Source organism: Chenopodium quinoa, unplaced genomic scaffold (genome assembly GCF_001683475.1).
Source record: "Chenopodium quinoa cultivar QQ74 unplaced genomic scaffold, ASM168347v1, whole genome shotgun sequence".
Classification (NCBI taxonomy): Eukaryota; Viridiplantae; Streptophyta; class Magnoliopsida; order Caryophyllales; family Amaranthaceae; genus Chenopodium; species Chenopodium quinoa.
The window spans coordinates 64,124-88,738 of record NW_018745170.1 but is presented as its reverse complement, the minus strand read 5'-3'; the positions used below and the strand labels follow the sequence as shown (position 1 = coordinate 88,738).

The window sequence follows — 24,615 nt, the reverse complement described above, 5'->3', positions numbered from 1 at the left end:
AGGCAACCCCATTGAACTATGTAAATCAGAAACTACAGCTGAATCTGGCAGTCTGAAATCATATTTCTAGTCCGGAACAGTTTGTAAGATAATTATCCATTTGAATGAAGTCGAATATTCAGATACATATCCTTTGAATGTAGCAGAACAAGTACTTATAATTGGACCTATTTTGACAGAACAATTGCATGTTGTCAAGAATGTATACTCAATACGATTCTTTCTACGGTAGTAATACAAACACGACGTAAACGTCTAGTACATGATCTATTCCTAATTTGAGGAAGTGCGACACAACCTACCATATACGCAACTATCCCAGGGTGAGGAGTCTATCATACCCTCCTTTCCTTAATCAAAAGCTAGATGTAGTTTGGTTCATGAAGGACTATTTGGTAAATACATCCCTTGTTCAATGCGTACCTTGTTAGACAAACACAACGTAAACATCTAGTACATGATTCAGTTTTGGGAACATAGAAAAACATTTGACTAGATGTACTTAGATGATTGAGAATTAGAAACCAATAAATAAGTTAACTCTATACAAGCAGCAGAATCAATTGTCTGACATACGTTTGAAGTTTGAATAACTGTTAGGATAAGCAATGAGTGAACATTAATGCATTCTTCTTTGTAAAGAAGATGATATGTTTGGAAGCCACAGCAAATAACAGCTTCTACCAAAGAAGGAAGTTTTTTTCCCACTGCAAATAAGATGGTCTTCAAAGTATGACAAGATAAACATGACAGCAAAGTTCTACAACTTTTCTGCCAGAGATTAAGGCATCTGAAGTCTAATATAAGCACATCAGCTTATACAAAACTACCTGGCAAACTTTCGTTTCTAAGCTACTACTTCTGCCCAAAAATAATTCTGATACTGTAGCAATTACCCAGCCTCATACTAAGAACTTGCCATGATTTCACCAGCATACCCATGAAAATAGTCGTCGACTAGTTGTCTCATTCCCATCCTCAATCACTTGTCAGTTTTTGTAAAAAATACGTTAGTAAAAACATGCATAATTTATTCCTAATTTGAGGAAGTGCGACACGACCTACCCTAAAATTTTAATTTCTAAACAGCCAACATAGTGTACATCACTATTATTTTTGAACCAAGGGAGTACTATTGTCATTAGTATAGCAACCCTGCCTTCAAATTTAGGTAAGCTGAAAGCTACTGTAATGTAGTATACAGAACAACCAATAAACAGAACCACCAGTGTTAGCACGACAACTCACCTAGCCACCTAGGTGGCTGGGTCCCCTTAAGAATGAGATTCTGAGAACCTGAACTTTTCTTTTTCCTTAAGTATGATCCAAGGTTAAGCAGTGAATCATTACAAAGCGTCGTTACATCATCAACAGAAAAGAGATGTACGTCATGTAGGGTAAAATGAGTTACATTTACATCCACAAAACAAAAAACCTCATCGCATTTAGAGTCACAATAATTGGCCTAAAAAGAATTCAAAAGATACTCCAATATGTACCACTAAAGTTTCATTGACTAATTGACTAATTACAGACCATGAGTCCATGACCCTGTTTAGAGCAAAAACAAGTCACCATCCTGAAGCAATATACAGCAAAAACAGTTGAACAAAACGTAATTCTAGTATCATATCATAGTTACAGAACGACGGTGTAAGAGACGCACATATATGACTTGATATACGTACTTGCGCTTCAAGTTCCTAAAGGAGGGAATAATAGTCTCATCTGGGTAACATGTTTCTTACCATGGGAATCAAACAGTCACTTGAGGAAATATAACGTCAGGGTTGCGAGTGAGTGGGTTCAGAGGGTCAGCTTCAACTTCATGAATGGGATGTGAAAGGCTCCAAATGAAGTTTCGTGTCCATGGTTTTCTAAGCACTTGTGAGGAGATTCTTATTATTGACTTTGACTTTGACTTTGAAAACCGAGAATTACAGTTCTTGGTCAAACCACTAGCAAGCAACCACCGAGATCCCGATTGTTTCTGTCTCCTAGAAGACCATGTTTCTAGATTGTTGGATTCAATATTCAATCCTGCAACATGAGCTTCATCTAATCTGAACCTGGAAACCATGCCTTTTCCCTCTTTGTCACCTTCCAATGCTAAAATCACAGGTTCAATAAGTCTCTTGACCTGAATTAGACTGAGCATTGGGCCACCAACTGGTTCATAGTTTCGGAGTGGATCTCTGAGCTGCATCATCATAACTAATGTAAGATTATCTCCCAAAATCCCACAATTTCTCGATTCATTCTCTGTGTTATTTTCTCCTGCCAATTTGTTGTTAAAATAGCTAGACTTGGCATGATGAGCTCTTAGCACATTCATTGTACTCTTACCATCGTGATTTTCATCACCTGACATTCCAGAATCCAGCCTTAACCACTCAGCTAATGAAATAGAAAGATCCAACAATCCATTAACATAGTCGGAAGAGTCATCAAAGTAGTCAATCCCAGGTTGATATCTGACCTCTTTTACAGATTTTACCCTGATGCTGGAAGGTGCATCGTGATCAGGCATGCCTGACTGTATTTTCAACCCCTCAATCATGAGGACTTCTATACTGTCGAGTGCCAACAAGGCCAGATCTTTAGCAGCCACATATTCTGACCTGATATCACCGCCAGTTGACCTTGAACTAAAGTAATTACAACCTTGAACATATGGATGCCCCTCAACCTCAATCTTGACATCAGATTCATACTGAGAAGAGGCAGACCTATGGCAACAATTGGAAACAAGTTAGCAATTGAAACAAGATAAGAAAGCATATCTAGGCCTTGTGTAGCTCAATCCCAACTTTAGGTAGTAAGAATAAATGCAAATCCATCAAACCTGTTTTTTCCACCCCCTTCCAATAAGTTAAGTATACTGAAATTAAAATTCATGATTATAGAAATGTAGCTTCAAGAAAAGTCATGTCACAAAGTAGATTCGTTTGGTTCATAAAAGTATAAAACAACTTCCACATAATTAAATGTAAAAACAAAATAACTATTGGCAAAAAAAAACAAAAAAAAAAAAAAAAAAGGTACCAATTGTGAGGGGAGAAACTTTTGTTAGAGATATCAATGGGAAATCCAGCTTACCAACCCTCTCTTAGTAAGCAACTTTCCATGTTCTAAGACAACTTACTCCAGAAATACAAGTATTAACTTCCATGGAAGTTAGCCAAATAAGTAAACTTGAAGTTATATGGGCATTTAGACTTTTACACTAAACCAAACAAGGCCTAGATGATGAAAGGAGCAAGCAAAGCATCAATAAGCAATTCACAAACCTTTCGGACACCTCAGCATAGTATGAAGCCTCCCATGCTATTTGCTGCATAATTTTTCCAGAGAGATCTTCCATAGGCAATAAACTATGCACTTTCTTGGACAGTCTCTCACAGCCAACCGATGCCAAACACTGCAATATCTCCATGATATCAGAACCCAATTCTGTGGGTAGCACGAGAGTCTTCGACGTTTGCATGATCAAGCTCCCACAATTGTTAGCATTTTTGAAAAGCAAAGGGCTCATAGACCGCAGATATCCTCCATCATTTAAGTGAAGCAATGGTTCCAGGCCTTCTGCAAGGGGAGGCAATCCTATTGGTTCTTCAGGTGGTACAAAAACAGGACTCCCAAATCCACCAGTGCTATAATAAGGGGAGCTCTGGAAGGCTTCCTCATTTAAACCCCATCTTTGCATCAAGGTCTGAGTTTCCAAGCGTTCAAGGCTTTTTGCTTTCAGTTTATTTCTCAATGCCTGTTGTAAACTTTCATTCACTTCAAGGCCTGCAGTATCAATGACAGGCGAGTGATCTACACTCTCAAAATTATATTCTGAAGAGGATACACCAAAAGCTGCAAAGTCATAATCAGACACATCATCTTGTACATCAGCACCCAAGAAGAGGCTACCTGAAGTCATCATATCTTCTTCAAACTGTCTTAAAAGGCGTTCTCGAGGAGATTCAAGCCCGCCATTGAAACTCCGGTTTGAGGGAGTACGCAAGTCTTGCAACAGATTACAGAAATCATCTGCCACAGTTCTTTCAAAGTCATTTAAGCTCAATGATTTGACCAGATTACTTCCTTTATACTTGGCTTTAATCTCAACAGACATATCATCCTCTGACGTTTCTAATTCATCAGACTGTGAAATAAACATCTTAAGCAAATCTAAAGCCTCTTCTTCAAGATATGACTCTTTAATATCAACACTGTATTTATCTATAGGAGCCTCTTCTGAAACACAATTCAAGGCTTCATCCCAATTAGCAACCTTTGTCTCCTCCTCTGAGCATATCTCTTCACCCTTGAAAATCTCAGCCACATCAATTATTTCTACAGCTGAGGCTTCCAAGTCTGCAGGGATACATTCATCCAACTTTTTCGCTTCCTTGGGGGAGCACTCTGATTCTACTCCCTTTTCTATCACTGTAAACTCAGCATCATCATGTTTGGTTCCACAAAAATCTTTTACAGAACTAGATAATGAGTTTGGACCCAACTGAATCGACTCCAACTGTTCAATAACCTTATCAAACTTTGTCAGACTATCAACCCTCCCTTCCTCAAGCTTACCATATAGCATATCAATGGAATTTGAGAAATCATATTCATCCTTCGGCCCACCAATCTTTGCATCCAGGTATTGAGATGAATAACAAGAAGCATTATTTAAGCTACTCGGAACACTCCCCACCCGCCTAAGTGAGGTATTGCCTCTGACAGAACCAGAATCAACAGAGCTCATCCTGTTCAATTCATTTCCCTCCAAGCTAAGAGCGAGAGGTGGTTTTATGCAACTACCTGATTCAGCTAATCCATCCTTTGTAACCAAAAACCCAAAACTAACATGCAAAGTAGCACCATTCGCCTTGCCTGCAAGCTTAAAGCTCGTCGACCATTTTCCTGAGCATCTATCTTGCTCCAACTCCTCCAAAGTAAGAGGAAGCAATCTTGTAAGATCAACCCAATGCTTCCCAATATCTAACCCTTCTGTCCCAACTATCGACGCATATAACAAAAAATGCTTAGGCTCATACTTCACAAAACCCCCATGACCATTTTTAGAGCCACTAACAGTACATTTACTCATCAATGTCTCCTCAAACTCAACCATGCCATTCGAAACCCTCGACGGACGGGTCTTAAGCACAACATCCTTCCTCTTCCAATGCACACTCAAACAAATATCTTTGAAATCCAACATCAAATTCTCAATACAATGAACATGACAAAAGAAATAACAAGTAAATTTCCTCTGCCTAATAATGTGGGACAATGCCTTAAAGGGTTTCCAACCCCAAATTGATGAATGTTGCTTATGCTCCTCCTTCAACCACTCTTTCTCTCTATCAAACCCTGGTTTCGGGTTCGATTTTGGTACACTAAAATGCGATTTAGGTCCATAATTAGAGTAAGAAATCACAGAATTTTCATGGGTTTTGTTCATTGAATAAAGGGCATTACTAATCTCTTCAATATCACGCAACAATTCACCATCACTTGAATCATTATGTATAGAAAACCCAGATTCAGACATCTTTTCTCCCATGAAACAAAATCTTTAAACTACCCAGAAAAGCATAAATGTAATTATCAATCAAATCTTCTAAGTACTACAAAAAATATGTACAAAAACTTTGGATTATACAGTGAAAAAGAGAGAAAAAGATGCTTACTTGAAATGGGTCCAAATTTGAGAGCAAATTTAGAATGAGAGAGACTTTTTTGGAGTAAGGTAGGTGGGAAGGTTCCGATTCTTCTAGCTTTGGGGGCTATATTGGATGATTAATAGTAATTAAAGAAGCTTTAATGTCATGTTTTATGTGATTAAATCCAGGAATTGGTGCTTAAGTTCATAGAATTAATTAATTATTCAGTATACTGCTAGAGAATAGAAGTTTTGTCTTTGCTTTATCTTTTATTTTTATTTTTATTTTTATTTTTATTTTTAATTATTAAAATCTTTTTGAAAGTTTTTTGATTAATTATTTAGGAGTAATTTGATAGTTTGGTTAAAGGTGAGTGGATGGTCGGCAATTAATACCTAATTTTTTTTTTTTTTCCTTTTATTTTGGGACATGAAAATGTCAATAGACATATTAATTTACTTAATCAAAATTTAAAACATAACATCATACCTAATACTTTATGGCACCTCTTTAATCCAAATTAAACATACCTTATGAGTTATGACAATTATAAAAGTTTAAGGACAGTTTGGTACGTGGGATTTTGGTGGGGGTGAGGGGTTGAGAATTATAATTTTAATCTTTAATTCCTTATTAATTGCAATTATGGCAGTGGCGAAACTGGCGATGACATAACTCATGCTTGGTACGAAATATATATTACTCGTATATATTATGTAGTAGGGGCTTCAAAATTTATTTCAAACTAGGCCAAAAGCAATTATTATGGTAAATAGGTTTTACTTTATGATATCCAGTCTAATCTAATTCAAACCTTTAAAAATCCTTTATAAGTTTAAAAACTAGTTGGTGGCCTGGGCGTTGCCCCGGGTCATTGCATTACATGTGTTTATGTAAAAAATGAATTAAGCGAATTGTTGAACTATGGAATGAGATGAGATAATATCTGTATTGGATCTGTGAACTTGAGCTATAAATTAAGCTAAGCTAATAGTTGGCCCCTCCCTTCACTCTTAAGAGGTTAATAGTGTCACCCTACAACAATTATAACAGACTACTATACCCTTGCTCATCATCATGTATATGGATGATAATTGTTTACCTTTTCATTATCGCATTGGTTGTTTAGACCCTCCTTTTATTGATCTCTATGCAATCTTCCTCTCCATAATAGCACCCACAATGAATACTACAAAGTATATTAGTCGTTCTCTTGATGATCTCTCTCCTCTAATAGTGGAAGCTGACATATTCTATATATTCTAATATTGTATATAAGGGTTGTTTCGGGGTTTTTTATGTGTCCTGCGGGAGAGTTACAACACCTAGACTGACCTCCAGCTGTCTGTACCTGCAAAACAACGAAACTCCCGTGGGAGTTCCGCCTCCGACGATCAAGTTAGAACGTGTGTAAGGAGAGTATTGCGAAATGTAAATGTGTTTTCCGGCTGCCTGAGGCAACCTCGAAATCTGAGTGTTTCACTCTCTGATTTGAGGGTTGGAGGAGTAATCATCATGAATCCAAGGTGAATTCAATGTGAATGAATCTCTCTCTCTCTAAAATTTTTGTGATCCTTTACAACTGATGCAAATGGTTTGTATTTATAGAGATTTGGGAGAGGAGCTTGATGGGCTTAGTGACACGTGTCACTTTAGCATAGGCCCATTTGTCAGGGGTATTTTAAATACCCCTAAACAAGGGTGATTAGTAATGAAATATTTGACAGAAATGGATGATTTATATAAAAGGGTTTAGTGACTGTAATGAAGTAATTAATTGAGATTGGATGGTGATGTTATTGACGATACGTTAAAACTTAAAAAAATAAAAGAATTATAGTACTTCGTATGAAGGTGAAAAGTTGAATATATTCTGGAGATTTTATTTTTGGTCAGTTACAAACTTAGTTAGTATGAAAATAAATAATAGCTACTCCATAGTTAAAAACTTAATAAGGCCTTGTTTGGTTGACATGGGAATTAAATTCCCAAAGGAAATTACATTTCATGGGAAGTAATTTCCTTCATGACATTCCTAGGAATTTCCTAAATTTGTTTGGTTAGCAATGTGGGAATTTAGAAATCCCGTGTATTTTGATTGACTTAGGGGAGACTAGGTTATTTACTTCCCTTGTTTTGTGGGAAGTTGAAATTCCCATGAATTTCCACTTTCCCATTTTTGTTTTTTTGTGTCATCCAAACAACTCCTCAGTTTGTCAAATCCCATGAATTTTCACTTCCCCTATTTTATGTTGTCAACCAAATAAGGCCTAAGTATGAGAATAAAAAATTAGCTACTCCATCTAATTGGACAATGTCAGTTACAAATATATTTTGGGTCATTCATGAAAACCATTGAATTATTTAGCGTAAATCAAGGTAAAAATTAAATGTATGATAAATGAATCAAGTAATGACTTAATGGTGGTAAAAATTGCTATTGTTATCACACTGACATATAATTGCTTATGTGGTGCTTGTCAATTACTAAAAATGACATATGGCAGAATGATACTCCTTACCTGGAGTTTTAATAATACTATTGATTGATAAATGCTATCACTTAAAATGATTTTTAGGCGGGCCCAAAAGGCCAAAAGAGGGGCAAAGGGGGGTTCAGTACATTGACAAATGCCAATAACGTGGCCTGGTGCATCACCACACTTATCTATCCAAACACCACAATTCTACATTCCAATCAGGCAACAAAAGATAAGAGATACAGAGAAACAAAGCAGTGAAAATACAGGAGAAAAAATGGAGGAAATGAAGCAAATGGCATACAAAGCAACTACCAAGCTAATGCTAGGCGCACATGAAAGAAACTTGTTGCCTGATGCTCTTATTAGACGCCTTACTCGCCTTCTCTTAGCCAGTCGCATTCGTTCTTCCTACAAATCTTCTTCTCAACTTCAACTCTCTGATCTTCTCCACTTTGTTCATTGTAATGTTTTCTTGCCTCTTTTTTATTTATAATTTTGTAATAGCGGTTTAAATTACACTGTCAACGTGACTATTAATGATTGACGGAAAGAAAAAATGAAAAATGGTTGTCTAGCATATGTTTTTATATGGTATGAGTTTTTGTTTGAATGATACTAGTAATCATGTAGTGTTATGCTGGTACATTTTCCAAATGATGGAACATTTGGTTATCTAACTGTATTTTGGAATGTGGGTGTTATTGATCTTTGGATGGTTAATCATGTGATAGAGGTAATTAACAATTTTTGGATGATTGAATGTCTAACTATGAAAATATATCCCCGTTCTTGTAGAGATAAGGCTTATGTGTAATGTCCATTAATCTCGTCTTTGCATTGCTTAGAGAAGAGTCAATTTCTCTGTTGAGTCTGTTCGATTTTAATAGTCACATGTGCTACCCTTGCATTTTCTAAAAAGGCTGTTAGTTAAATGTTAAGGAGATGATATATAACACACATTGACAAATTATGCTTGTCTAAGGCTGTTAGGAATCTGATTAAACGACAATTAAATTCAGAAGGCAGGATGTAGCCTTGGAAGAAGACTGCCCTAACCTTCGTGTATTTTGCTTCCACCAATTTTGCAAAGTATGTGTCGGATTGCTGATCAATTAAGCAGTAGTTGATTAACTATATCTTCTTTTGCAGCGTTAAGAGAAATGCCAATAGCAATTCAGACTGATAAGGCGAAATCTCAACACTATGAGCTGCCTACTTCTTTCTTCAAGCTTGTTCTAGGAAAGCATCTCAAATACAGGTGAAAATAAAAAAAAAAGTTGTATTCTTTTTGACAATGTAGTATGGTAGTAGCACTACAAAGATGTGCATCTTTGAATTGATGATTGTCTGTTCCCATTCATTTGTTCTGCCTCTTGGTTGCAGTTGCTGTTATTTTTCTGACAAGCAGACAAACCTAGATGATGCAGAGAAAGCAATGTTAGAATTATATTGTGAGAGGTCAGGGATACAAGATGGTCATACTGTTCTTGATGTTGGATGTGGCTGGGGGTCGCTTGCTTTGTACATTGCACAAAAGTACAGTAACTGCAGGGTTACCGGAATTTGCAATTCAGTAACGCAGAAAGCACACATTGAGGATAGGTGCAGGTGCGTCTTTCATTCATCTTCATCTTACACATATTCCTTGCAAATCTTTGTCCTGCAATTAAGTTAACATATCTAAACAGTGCAGACTAAATGTTAACAGGACGGAGGAGGGTATATAACTAGAACAAGCTCTAAGGTGTGCATATTTTTATGTTTCAGGGATCTTCAGATGAAAAACGTTGAGATCATAGTAGCAGATATAAGCACATTTGACATGGAGGGATCTTATGATCGGATACTGTCTATCGAAATGTTTGAGGTATGACTAACAGTATTACCTAGGAATACTAGTACTATTCATCAGTAAGTTAGATATATCATAATAGCAAAGTTTAGGATTTTGATATGATTTGTTGATGATTAATTCTACAGCACATGAAAAATTACAGAGATCTTCTAAAGAAGATATCCAATTGGATGAAACCTGATGGCCTTCTATTTGTTCATTATTTCTGTCATAAAGCTTTTGCATACCACTTTGAGGTACTTTCATCTTGTTTAGACATACTGTTCTTTCTTGTATATATTTACTTGCTGAGTTTCAATGAGCTACTGCATATTTGAGTCGGCTATGAAGTATTGAGAACTTTGTTCACACACTTGTATGCAGGATATTAATGATGATGACTGGATCACTCGGTATTTCTTCACTGGAGGCACAATGCCTGCTGCAAATCTGCTCCTGTACTTTCAGGTTAGCCTGTGGAAACCATAACTTATTACTGCAACACAAAGTCTCTTATTTGCAACATTTCTTTCGTTTGCTCATGAATGATCATTAGCTTCATTACTACTTGTATCATACTACCTTCCAGATTTTATTGTCAGATTGCTAACCTATACTTCGTATTACACTGTTATAATGACAATTATTATCTCAACAAAAAATTTGAGGGAACAATGATTTTCGAGTAAAGCGAGTATTAAGCATGAACTGGTCTATCTTGATTATTGCCAATCCCCTGTCTCTCAGTTGGAAATTGTAATCATATTACTTTTCTGTCATTCAAACACCTCGATTTATCTGGTTTCTGTCTGAGATTGCCATTCACCATCATTTTAGCAACAGCAACCACCTAATACAAATCCCATTGTTTGCTAAGTCTAATATTAAGGTTTAGATCTGTGCAGTCTTGATCCCATATTCTCATCCTTATAACACATTACAGAGTCAATTATATCTAGCTGCTTAAGGGTGATCTCATTGCAGGATGATGTCTCTATTGTCAACCACTGGCTTGAAAATGGGAAGCATTACGCGCAAACAAGGTTAGAAAGCAAGATTGACAATATTTAACTGCAGCTTAAGCCTACCAAGAAATTTAACTTACCAAGTTTCATCACAAGTTGGCTTAGATTTATAAATTAAGATAAGTAGAGAGAAGCATGTTGATAGACCTTTTTATCATTTTTTCAGCGAGGAGTGGCTTAACAGAATGGACCGTAACTTGGCTTACATAAGGCCAATAATGGAGTCGACTTATGGCAAAGACTCAGCTGTAAAGTGGATAGTATATTGGAGAACCTTCTTCATAGCAGTGGCTGAGTTATTTGGGTACAATAATGGGGAAGAATGGATGGTTGCTCATTTCCTATTTAAGAAGAAATGAGGCTGATCTTGCAGCTTTTTTATCCTCATCCCAGCAGCATCAATGAGCAATCATCGGAAAGGGAAGATGAAGCTGTTTTTTTTTTTTTTTTTTTTAAACGTCGTAGTAACATTTAACTTTCCTAAGAGTTCTCACAGTGATGAGTCGCAGTGTATGGGGTCCAGGAAAGGAGCAGGGGCAGAAACAAGCAACTGGAGATGCATCCAACCAATTTTATGGAGTATGGGGTTGCAAGCTTGCAACATATATTTGTAATGCTGCTCACCGTCAATGATTACCTCTTGATTAGTGATAATTTATCTTAGATTTTTCTAGAAAGCATTCTTTATTTACTCTGTTAATTGTTTAATTGTTGTTTCCAAATAAAAAGAATGCAGACGATCAGTAGACTTCAATTGAGTTGTTTGGCAAGATTAATGCCACAGATTTGAAGTGTGACGGCCCATGTTTTCGAATAATAATTGAATCACAAAAATGAATGAAGCGATGGCTGGTAGGAACCGAAAATGCCATGCTAGCTTTTAGCTATAACTCAGCTCCTGTAGATGCAATTTAGTTACAGAACGGTGAACAGAGAATACAGATCGACGTATGACTCTAGCATATGAATTTAGAACTAATGTAGAACAAACAATGGACAAATGGCTTTAAATTAGGCTGTGTTTTGGTCCTGTAAGGTACATTGTTGATCCAGTTTCAGTATGTTCAGTATAGTTTTCCAGAATCCAGTAAAAAATTTATAGAACAAAGTCGGACATAGCTAATGAAATACTATAAGACATATATCTTCCAGACTTCCATAATGTATAACCAAATTAAATGAAGTGATCTCTTCTTCAGAAATCCCCTTTAACATCTAATCTACCATCTGCAGATCTGAATAGCTGGTTATGCTCCTCCGCAGACAATCAAACAGTATAAAATAATTAATATCCCAGTGATAAAATATCCTCAGAAAAGAGCAGCAGCAAATAATTCTAATCAAGCAATGGATTTTTTTTACTGCTCCCTATCTGCAAGTCATGCATCTCACATTCATCAGTCTTCCGCGTCTACCAAAAATGTACAGGCCACTTGTGCCACAAAAAGGAATCGGAAATCTGTCAAAACATTCTTTGCACCTTCAATCCTTCCCAAGAATTTCAAGAAAGCATTTGTTCATATTGCAATGGTGCACATGCCTAATCATACATGGCCTCTAAAGACCCAAATCACAGACAGACATTTAGACCCTGTGTACAGAAGTAATAGTTCTGCTTAACTAGCTGGTCAGTCTAGCCATCAACATAGAATCATATGGTCTTTTGGTACAGCTTCTTAGAATTATTTCAGCCCAAGCTTTCATCAACAAGCACATGCATAATTGACAAACATTCGAAATTAAGCTCGAGAAGATTATCAATGGGAAAAGAGAATTGTTGACACATACTTTTCTCTTTTAAATGCAAGGCAATGCATTACAATATAAAATACTGTTGTGATTCACATCCTAATGCCAAATCCAATTACCATGATTGAGCCCACCTCAAACTCCTAGACCAAAACACTGCTAAAGTGCCAAAGAACACAGAAAAGAAAGTATTTCTGTCTACCTCAAACTGCTCGAATAAAAAGGCCAGAACCCAAATCTATGTAGTAGACTTGCTTTGCCAAGGCTACACTCTAACATGACATGGTTAGAAAATGCAATTGCTTCTCTATCCACACATTAGACTTTGACAAGCTCTGGATGAAAAATGAGCTTAAGAACATTTACAGGTTGGAGAAAGTGGACAAAGAATTTTCTAATCCCAAATCCACTGGTGATTACAGGATTCCATAAACAGAAATTTAGATGAAAAGGAATTACTACGCTTCTCCAAATGTACGAGTTTATAGTGCAAAATTTCAAACTCAAAAGTTACATTATTACCATCAGTTAGTTCTTTCAAGATTATGAAATTTGTCCACCAAAATTTTTTTTATATCACTTCATTCATGTGTAATATCTTCCTCAACATATGCGACTGTTCTGCTCAAGTTATTTTTTTACCAAGTCTTACCACTTGGATAACATACAATAGTCAATGCAGCCAGATCAATTAAGGTTATCCTGTTGTAGCATCCTCTAAATAGCAATATAACAAGAGCAAGATTCCATAATTGCGAAATTAGAAGTGTATCACGTATATTTCCTCGAAAAACAACAGGTAATCCAATCAATGTATAACTAAAACTTGACTATCAAAGTTGTTGGCAACTTTAGCATCAGTAGTATATACAACAATAAATCACAACATTACTTGGAGCTGGCATCACCCATTGAAGCACCATCAACTGAACTCTTCCTATTGATTCGATCCACCGAAAACGGATTTTTATTAGCTTCAACTTCCAGAAACCTACTTAACTGCTTATCTTCCAAATGTTGCTGTCAATTAAAAATACAAACATCAAACTCCTATACTATTTATCACATTTCATGAGCAAAAATATTCTAAAAATCTACATAAATTTGAACAATTTCTCCAAAAACAATATCATAAACTCAACCATATAATAAAGATAATAAGATCAAATGAACATACTGAAAGGCATTCCCTGTATTTCTCCCACTCAACAACACATTCTTCCTTTTGCCATTGACCCTTAACAAATTTCTCCGCATACCACCTGAAAATTTAACACACCCATACATTAAAAACTGGAAATAAATTGAAATCAAGCATAAGTTTTCATTCATTTACATAAATAAGAAAAGGGGTTCTTAATTTGACCCAATTTGATTAACTAATAGCCTAATATGCACTTAAATTGTTCTTTATTAGGTAATTAAAAGAAAGAGATGAGCAAGAAAATTACCTGTTGAAGCAATTATTGTAGGCGTTTCTGAGATCAGCACAAGGAGAAGTTGAAGTAGGAGAAGGAGATGGGGAAGTTCGCTTGTCTCTCAGAATCCCCATTTCTTTGAACAAGTTCTAAGCTCCAAAGTTCCTACCAAAACTTAACAAAAACCCAGATGACTTGAAATCCAATGGGTTTGGGCCAATAGTTCTTGCCAGGTTTGGGCACATATTTTTCAGCTTGGATCTTATTATTCTTGTACTGTACTCACCCTCGGTTATTTCTAAAAACCTTTTTTTTTTTTTTTTATTTGGATTAGTTATCCTAAAACTTCTCGTTTATACATATTAACATACTCGATACTTTCTCAGTTTTAATAAGTGTTTCACTTTGAGAGAGACATTTATCAACAAGGAACTTTAACTATCAATTTTTTTAATTATCGATACCATAAAAGCTGATATTTAAAATACTACCTCCGTTAATAGTTATTTGCAACAAAAGAGGGGTAACACGAACTTCTAGGCAAAACTTTTAAGGGGTGTTTAAGTGAGAATAATTGAAAGAAAGGACATGTGATTAATTCATTAAAAAGGAAGGTAAAGGAGACCCGATTTTTTATAAAGAGGAAAGAGAATTTGAATTTTAGTGGGATTTTGCTTTCTCTCCTAAAATTTCACCAACTTTTAAAACTTTCACCTTTTTTCATATCAAAATTTTCCCTCCACTTGAATTTTTCATTCAAGGTAGGGTATATAAACCTGCAACCAGAATTCATTATTCAAAATATTCATATAAACCAAATGTTCTACCCTAATTAAATTACAGCATGTTTTCCTCACAAAAGTTACCACTAATTTTCAGCTTAAGCTCATTAAATTCTCAAAAAACTACCCTCTTACAACTAATTAGTGCAAGGTTAGAAGCAGCATCCATCATCTTGTAATCTACAGTCTGGTTCAACTTGATTACTTATAATAAAACAGCAACCCCACTTCATCACCGTTACTCAAATCTGTAAGGAAAAAAACTTCAGAACTAAAAATGGCAGAATTTTTCAATGAGGAAGTTTTTGGCATAGATCGGTTGCTAAATATGAAGATTATATGGAAGACATTGATTCAAGTAGCATGGAAGAAGGTGACAACATTCATCAAAATGTGTTACATGAATATGCATTGCAACAACCCAAAAGTAGAAAACAACTTACTGTTATGCAAAATATATATATATATATATATATATATATATATATATATATATATATATATATATATATATAATTGTTGATGCAATTCTAGTCAAAATGGATGGTCAGCATCTGCCAAGAGGTTTTTTGTCACAACAAGGAAGAAAATTTAATGTTCACAGATCATCAATACAAAGATTATTCAAATACATAAAGAGACAAATGGCTGATGGGAATGTGATTGATGTCAGAAGCAAGAAGCTTGGCAGATAAGTTCGTTCCTGCAGTCAGTCCCTTTGTACAAAAGGACAACAGAGAAAAGCTATGGTGCTGCTCTCAATATTTCACATGTGACAATTCACAAGTTAAAGAAAAAAGGGAGGCTTAGAACACATACAAGCACCAATCACCCAACCCTGACATCTAACCACAAGATAGCAAGACTGAAATGGGTTTTAAGTCATCTTTTGCCTTGCTAAACAGAATGCAAACCCAAAGTTTGAGGATGTGCAGCAAGTAATACACATTGATGAAAAAGTGGTTCTACTTGAACCTAGAAACAATGAGGTTCTATCTGCTGCCAAATGAACCAAATCCATATGGGTGCCATCAGTAAAAAAGATTAAAGGTAAAAGGGATGTTCATGGCAATGATCGGCAAACCAATTCTTGACACCCATGGACATGTGTTATATGATGGAAAGTATGTAATCTTTCCATTTGTTTATGAGAACATTGCTAAGAAAAAAAAAAAGAAGCAAAAACAGAGAAGCTGGAGCTGTGGAAATTTAGGCAACTCAAAATGTAAACAAGGAGGCAATCAGGGCAAAGTAAATGGCCTCCTCATCTATCTAAGGACATATTTATTCAATGGGACATGCCAGACCTCATTAGATTCCAAAGGATGAGGAATTCATTGATGCATGTCAATCAAATGAGTTCAACATTCAACTCATTTACCAACCAGCACAGTCACCTGACTTAAATGTGCTAGATATTGGGTTGTTCAATGTGATTCAGTCTATACAATACCCATCATTCCCTAAGAACTTGGGGGAACTCATAGACAAAGTCACAAAGGCTTATGACTTGTTTAATCTAGTACTAAACAAGTACACTTGGATAAAGCTAAAATTTGCATGATAAAAATCCTCTGTCATCTAGGTGGGAATAATTTTACCCCACCACACAAAGGGAAGAAAAGGCTGGAAAGGCTTGGATTGCTGCCAGGACAACTGGAGGTGGGCAAGGATTTAGTTCAACAAGCTGTTGAATATCTCAACACTTTATTCATACCAACTGGGGAAGGCATTGAAGTGGATGAAGGCATGCAAGTGGATGCAAACTAAAGACAACAGAGAAAGATAAGGAAGGTGACAGTGAGACTGCCACACATAGCCAATGAAGAGGATGAAAACCAATGGTAAAATATTAGGTAGTCTTTTGTATTCTTGATTTTACCATTATTTTAAATTAATTGGTTATGTGTATTTTGCTCAAGTTCATGTTAATTATTGTAAGACAGTCTTAACTAGCTTTTTTTGAATTTGTAGAACCTTTTTAAGAACTTAATGATAATGAAGTGTTGTTGTGTTATGTACAAAAAGGGATTACATTCTGTTTGCCATTGTGATACACAGACACCTACACACATATTTAACTCCATCAGAGGGTGTTGATTTATCACATAAATTACATAAGTGGTTACCTTAACAACAACTTACAATTGAAGTTGTTGGAGCAGTTCTAACTTATCAAGTTAGTGTCAAATGAGTCCCTTTATCATTTGGATTTGTCAAACATACACACATTACAAGAAGGGACTCACATCTCATGTAGGGACACACATCTCATGAAAGGGACTCAAATTACAGTAGCCACCAACAACTGACTAAGAGGACAAGCCTAGCCATATGTCATGCTGTTCTCTCTTACCATAGTCATTGAGATCATAACGAACAGGAGAGGGGACTCCACATATAGATACTGAACTGCAGGCACATATGTTCTCTTAATAGGAATTCATTGAGAACAACTTATACCATTAACAATAGCCAACAAGTTCATCATCACTCATCATATCACAATTCCCATAGCCACTATATGCCACAAATGAACAACCAGAAGCCACAAATGAACAACCTCAAGCCACAAATTAACAACCAGAAGCCACAATTTATCAACCTCAAGCCACAAATTAACAACCAGAAGCCACAATTTATCAACATCAAGCCACAATTAAACAACCAAAAGCCACAATTTATCAACCTCAAGCCACAAATTAACAACCGGAATCGACAATTTATCAACATCAAGCCACAAATAAACAACTAGAAGCCACAATTTATCAACCTCAAGCCACAAATTAACAACCAGAACTGACAATTTATCAACCTCAAGCCACAAATTTACAACCAAAAGTCTCAATTATTTATCAACCTCAAGCCACAAATAAACAACCACAAGCCACAATGCAATAACCAGAAGCCACAAATTATCAATCAAGACCACAAGACATCAACCATAACCATCAATTAACAACCATAACCCACAAATTAACAACCATAGTCAGAAAATATCAACCATATGCCACCAATTAAACAAAACAACAGAAATTCTTATATAATTATCACAACCAACAAACTGATCAAGGAGTCAGAGTAAATGTAAACAATTTAATGGAATAGTTCAGGGTCAGAAGGGAGTTACGCTGCGAAATAAGTTAAAGCGAGCGTTGGAAGGGCTCTCAACCCTCTCAACACCAACAACTTTGTCAACAGGGGACCCAGATTTACCCCTTTTCTTTCCCGACAGAGGAGCGTCTTACTCAACAACCTCATGGTTAAGGAATTTGTTTTTAATAGCCGTAGAAGGCTCTTCAGCAACCTCGGTCTTCACAGCAGGAACATTTTCCTTAGAACCCTCACCATTTTTTCCCAAATCTGAAACCTTAGACCCCTCACCTTGTTTCATCGGAGTCATCAACAGCAAGCTTCGCACCCACACTATACATACGGCGCATATCTAGGTATATGTTTCCCTACAGACGAGATTTATTTTCCCAGTACGACGCTGGCACCTGTACGTCGCGTAAGTACACATATATGGTTTCTTCTCGTTTGGGGAGCTCATTTTGGTTGTTTTTTAAAAGAAGGAAGTAGATCCGTAGAAAGAGAATGTGGAAGATCTGGTGAAATTAGGGTTTCAACAAGGAGGAGAGAGAGTGAGGTATAATACAGTGAAAAAGGAGAAGGGAGAGGGTGTTGAAGTTTGGAACCATCTCCAGATTTAAAGCCTTCACTGGCCTCATTAATGGGAGTGGTTGAAGGTTGCATTGATGAAGGTTGTTAAGAAGATGGATGAGGATCTGGTGAAATGAAGAAAATGGGATGCAGATCTTAATTTTTGGTGGGAATCTTTAGATTAGTTTTGTAGATAAAAGGGATAATAAATTAGGATTACAAAGTAAGTTAGCAATTAATCAATTTTTCATAAGGGCGGTTTGGTAATTTTGTCACCAAAAAGTTATTAATTGGAAAAAAGTTAAGTTTGTTGCAAATAATAGTTAGCACCCTTTTTAGGTAAATGTTGCAAATAACTATTAACGAAGGTAGTATATACATTGAGATGATTTTTAATGAGTATTTACAAGACTGTGTTTAATCTTATACTCCCTCCGATTTTTTTTAATTGCAACTTTTGCTATTTTAGTCCGATCAAAATTAAATGCAACTTTCTATTTTATTTCTATTTTGGGTAAACAAAAACCTTGAAAATTACTACTTTACCACTACTTTACCAAGTGGTGGGTCAAAATTTCTCTCTACACACTACTTTAAAGTATTTTACCTACTACTTTACCAAGTGGTGGGCCAAACTTTCTCTCTCTACACACTACTTTAAAGTATTTTACCTACTACTTTACCAAGTGGTGGGCCAAACTTTCTCTCTCTATACACTTTAATCACCTTTAATTAACCCCACTACTACATACCCCTTAACTTTTGTCTCGTGAACCGCAATACACACCAAAGTTGCAATTAAAAAAAGTCGGAGGGAGTATATAAAGCACAAACAATGGTTAAGTTGGTATATATGAATAGTGTAAAAGTCAAAATGGGGCATTTCAAAAGACGGAGTGAGCACTAAAACTAAATGTTACTTAGTAATCAATGTTATATAATTTTTTTTTATTTGGACCATTCCAATGTTTATTTTCAATCTATGAACTTTTATTTAATTTTTATTAGAGACTATTAAAGATACTAATGGCCAAAGTGATTTAAAAACTTAAAAATCAAAATGGTGCAACTATATCTAAACGGAGGACATATTAAAATTGAAAAATTGTCAGGAATATTACCACCTTTACCCGGTCTTCCATAAATATTACCACCTTTCGTTTATTCTGTAATAAAATGACCTTTAGCATAGATCTTCTTTAAATAGGACATTTTAAATTATAACCGGTTGTTGCAGGTTAGTAGATGACGTGGCAGTGACCGTTGGGGCTTTTTGACTTTTAAAAGGGTTTCCCTTCTTCTCTTTTGAACTCTGTTCTTCCTTTCTCTTGAAAAAACACCAAAAAAAAATTGTGTCTTCACTTAATCTTGATTTTCAGAGCACAAATTACCAGAATAGCAATTCACATAATATAGCAATTAAATACTTAAATTTCATTACAATCCCATTCACAGAACATAGCAATAAAATAGTTAAAGTTTAGTACATTCCCAAATTGTTTCTACTGCTACATAAACAAGGTAGCTCATAATTGTTCAACTAAATACCTGGTCATATCATTTCATTACAGACAAAATGTTGGCCAGACATTAAGCAAAATAAAGGCCTTAAGTTTCAAATATTAAGTTTCAAAATAAAGACAGTTAGGCATGACAGTGGCAATGTTCAGTTGCAGCTTGACTGAGTTCCTCTTCCTCTTCCACGGCCTAAACTCCTTGCTCTTGTATTAGGACCCTTGAAAAAAAAAGGAAAAATTAGTTGATGAACTGAAAAAATGAAACAGAACATACAAACTGGAACCTGTAAACACAACAACTGAACAAATGAAAACCTCACCTGTGACAGTGGTGTCCCATCAGGATTGAATATCACCCCAACACCAACTGGAACCTGTAAACAATAAAAAAGATACAACATAAGCTGTTGGTAACATTGGGTAGCAAGGAGGAATGGTAAGCAGAACATAAGTGAAGGGTTTATACCTTAGCCCTTCCTCTGCCCCTTGCAGTTCCAGTTCCAGTTGCAGTGGCTTGGCTTCCTCTTGCAGCAGATTGCTAACACCTCTTGCACCTTGGCCTCTTACAATGACCCTTCCACCTCTACCAAGTTGAGATGGTTGTGCTGAAGTTGTGTGGTGTTGTGCAGGAGTGGAAGTTGCAGCAGGGGTGGATGATGAATCCATTTGTGAAGGAATCAGGGGTTGGCTTTCAGGTTCAGTTCTATCATTTCTTGGCCTTCCTCTGCCCCTTTTTGGAGCAGGTTGAGGTGGATTGTAGTTTCCTTTATCTGGACAACTCCTTTTATTATGTCCTTTGGTTTTACAAATGTTGCATGTCATTTCAATTCCATTCTTTGACAAAGAACTAGGCTTTTTTGGGTTTTCCAAGGGATGCTTGATCCTGTTCTTCCTTGGTCTACCTGGAACAATCTTTATTAGGGGTGGGTCTAAGTTACAAGGCACCCTTGGCCAATATCTCTCCCCTTCACAAGGTGGGATTGATCCACCATATGCCATGAAATATGTTTCCAGCTTGAAACAGTCATCAACATAAGCTTCTGCATATTTGTTGAGGAAAAAAATACAGGCAACAGCATGGCAACATGAAATACCACACATGTTCCATTTCCTACAACTACAAGTTTTTGCAACTAAGTCAACATTAACTTGATCTAAATAATATCTGACATTAAACAAACTGTCAGAGGAGGGTAGTACATCACAGTTAGCAGCCTTTTCTTTTTCTTTGTCAAGTCTGGCTTGGATCCTAGGACACAGAACAGTGGTACATTTGCCTAACTCTTTCTTCTTGTTTACTAACCTCTGCATTAGGGCAACCCTAACATCCTCTAGCATGTATATTAGGTGTTTTGTCCTAGCATTAATTATGTATGCATTGAAGGTTTCAGCCATGTTATTGGTTATTGCATCACACTTGATTGTTGTGTCTAAGAATGCTCTACAAAAGCAATTAGGGTTATACCTCTTGAATGCAAGTGCTGCCTCTGGATTCAGCTCATTTACTTCATCCCAAGCATCATTGAAATCTGCCTCATTGAAAGCTTTTGCTATCTTCCAAAACAAGAGCTTCAATTAATCTCCCTTGTATGTCCTGTGCCATAAAGCGAAGATGTGTCTGGCACAGTGTATGTGCTCAGCTTTTGGCAACACTTGAGCAACAACATGTAGAATAGCCTGGAAACAAACACATACACAGACCCAAGCAACAGAGTATGTGTTAGAAATTATGATACAAAGTAGGTGGATACTTTAAACATACATATACATTAGGTACACATAGAAGTAAGGGTTGTTACCTGATGCTCATCAGAAATTATGGCCACACCAGCACCATCTCCAAGCTCTAAACAGGACTGAAGGTGGATGAAGAACCAGACCTAAGACAAGTTGTTCTCCCCCTCAACAACTGCCCATGAAATGGGAAACATCTGTTCATTAGGGTCCCTGCCCACTGCTGTCATAATTTGCCCTCCTAGAAATCTTTTTAAGAAGGCTGCATCAACAGAGATTAACCTCCTACATCCACACTTCCACCCTTCCTTCACTCCATCAAAAGAAACAAACAACCTCTTAAAAACTGGTGTTGGTAACTTTGGGTTACCATCCACCACCAACTCCAATGTTGTACCTGGGCTTGCATTCCTCAAAGCTTGAATGTACCTCTCCACCTTCATGTAGTGCTCCCTCATAGATCCATGTAGCATCTTATGAGCATGATACTTCACCTTGTATGCAAAGTCCCTCCTAACTATCACTCTGTAAGCCCTTTTCACAGTTTCAATTATCTCCCTAGCTGGCCAGTGTGGCCTTGCCTTGAATACCTCAAGCAACTGACTAGCCACCCAAGTTGACTTCAATTGCCTATTCTTACTCATGTTCCTTTGGCATGTGTGAACATTAACCACTGTCTTCACTAACCAAGTTTTCTCCCTAGTGTGCATTGAACAATAGAGGTAAAAGGGGCATTCACCAAAACACTTCACAGCCAACTGATCCTTCTTTTTATTGGCTATCACATACTTCAGATCTCTTCCCTGTAGAACAACATACTTACTCATAGCTTCCTTGAATTCGGATCTGTTTGGAAACCTTTGCCCTACCTTCCAAACAAATTTGCTGAAGTCAGTGTCCCCTCTCACCAACAACCCCTTCTTAGATTTGTTGCTTCCCTCAGCTTCATCCCCACTAACTTTTGGTGTGTGTATTTCCTGGTCACTGTCATCATACTCACTTGTATATCCTTCAGTGGTTGCTGTGGGAGTAGAGGTGGATGGACCCTTAGAAGTCTGCCCTAACTTCCCTTTAAAAGCTTCTTGTTGTAGATTCCGAGCTATCTCAAACAACCTAGAAGTCACAGTCTTAACCCTCTGCCTAGCTTCTACAAGATCATCATCACTCACATCAGACTCACCACCTATTAAAGGCTCCTCTTGTGTCAGTAACTCAGCCTCCTGTAATTCTATGTCACTCAAATCACAATCAGCATCATCTTCATCATCACCATATTCAAACCCCTCACAAAATTTTTCATACTCAGGGTCATATTCAGGGTCAGTGTCATCACTTAAACCATCATCATCACCAACTAGTTCACTCCACTTCAAAGGACTTTCAGGTCTGTTATCCTCCCACTCATATTCAGTATTAAAAGCAAGGTCTATGGGGGGGGCAAATTTGTGGTAGCAAGAAGGGTTTCAGCTTGTTTTTTTAGAGGTTTGCACAGTGCTTTTCAAACTCAGATCTGGATTAAAGGGTTTTAACTTGGTTGGGTTGGTGGTTGGATTAATAAAAGCTGTTTTGGCTGATGTGGAAGATTCTTGTTGTTTCCTAGGAGTTTTAGTAGATGATTGGACCAATTTTGTGGGTGGTCCCTTTTTTGGGGTCAATTTTTTTCTTATTGTTTTCTTTTTTGTTTTAGCAGCTTGGTCATCAGTATGGGGTGGATTTTCAACAGGTGGGACATCATCAGTTTGGGGTAGATTCTCAACAGGTGGGACATCATCAGTTTGGGGCACATTACCAACAGCTACATTCCCCACTACAGCCTGCGTATTTCTCAATGGAACCCCATACTCCTCAGAATGCATTAGGTACACTTCAAGACACCTACTATTTATAAGAAATTCCCCCATTTCCAACACCTCAGCATCCCCCTCAATTCTCCTAAGCCCATCCTGCAACTTCATCCCTGGAACTAAGTAGAACACTCCTGCTACAGCAATATACCCACATTTGTTTGCAAATTCTAACATCTCCCAATAACATAATTCATCTGGGTCAACCTTAAAAGTCCTTGACTTACCCCCTAAATACACCAATTCACCATTATTACGATTACTTAACTTACCACCATGTCAGAATTTTAAAGTAAGAATCTGAAAATGTGCTGCCATAATTACCTAGCATAAAATGCCATAATTAATTTAAAAGCAATATCACACATCAACAATACCAACAAATTAAACCCTAGATTAATTGTTTTCATACACAATATTATTCAAATATCAACAATTAAACCTCATTAACAACAATTATTTTGCATTTTAATTAACAAAAAATGTAAACTTTATGCATAATATCACTTCAATTAAATAATTTAAGTATAAATTACAACAATTATACCAGAACATCCCAAATTTTTGAAAAAATTAGTACCTTGACTGTCGCCGTTACAGTTCGTCCTTCACCAAATCACAATGTCTGAGCACTCGACACTGCAATTCAATCGTATAATGGAGTTGGTTTTGAAAATGGAAATTTTGAGAGAGAGATTGTGATGTTGAGGACAGAGAGTGGAAAGAGAGAGACTGCGAGAGAACGGTTGAAGGTCGAACGGAAAGCGTAAGCAAAGAACAATCGAAGACTGAGGCAGGCAGGCAGCGACGGTGAGGCTGGGCTGGGCAGCTGGCGACGGTGAGGTTGGGCTGGGCAGCTGGCTACTGGTGAACTGAGGACAGTGAGGTCGATCATCATCATCTACT

At 36.7% G+C, this 24,615-nt stretch overlaps 3 protein-coding genes across 3 annotated transcripts; 1 reads left to right on the top strand and 2 right to left on the bottom strand.

Annotated features, from left to right (window-relative positions):
• Positions 1-1,362: 1,362 nt before the first annotated feature.
• Positions 1,363-6,857, bottom strand: LOC110710309 (protein PLASTID MOVEMENT IMPAIRED 1-RELATED 1-like). The gene is made up of 2 exons (XM_021888592.1): positions 3,291-6,857; positions 1,363-2,729 (listed from the first exon to the last, which is right to left on the bottom strand). Exons 1-2 carry the CDS (start codon positions 5,558-5,560, stop codon positions 1,757-1,759), a joined length of 3,243 nt encoding a protein of 1,080 aa, XP_021744284.1. The 5' UTR covers positions 5,561-6,857; the 3' UTR covers positions 1,363-1,756.
• Positions 6,858-8,252: 1,395 nt separating this feature from the next.
• LOC110710354 ((S)-coclaurine N-methyltransferase-like) lies at positions 8,253-11,793 on the top strand. The gene is made up of 8 exons (XM_021888642.1): positions 8,253-8,604; positions 9,293-9,401; positions 9,527-9,751; positions 9,911-10,010; positions 10,124-10,234; positions 10,362-10,445; positions 10,962-11,020; positions 11,169-11,793. Exons 1-8 carry the CDS (start codon positions 8,292-8,294, stop codon positions 11,359-11,361), a joined length of 1,194 nt encoding a protein of 397 aa, XP_021744334.1. The 5' UTR covers positions 8,253-8,291; the 3' UTR covers positions 11,362-11,793.
• A 1,680-nt stretch (positions 11,794-13,473) lies between these two features.
• On the bottom strand, positions 13,474-14,390 carry LOC110710276 (uncharacterized protein At4g33100-like). The gene is made up of 3 exons (XM_021888548.1): positions 14,203-14,390; positions 13,929-14,013; positions 13,474-13,771 (listed from the first exon to the last, which is right to left on the bottom strand). The coding sequence occupies exons 1-3, from the start codon at positions 14,301-14,303 to the stop codon at positions 13,640-13,642; spliced, it is 318 nt and encodes a 105-aa protein (XP_021744240.1). The 5' UTR covers positions 14,304-14,390; the 3' UTR covers positions 13,474-13,639.
• Positions 14,391-24,615: the final 10,225 nt, after the last annotated feature.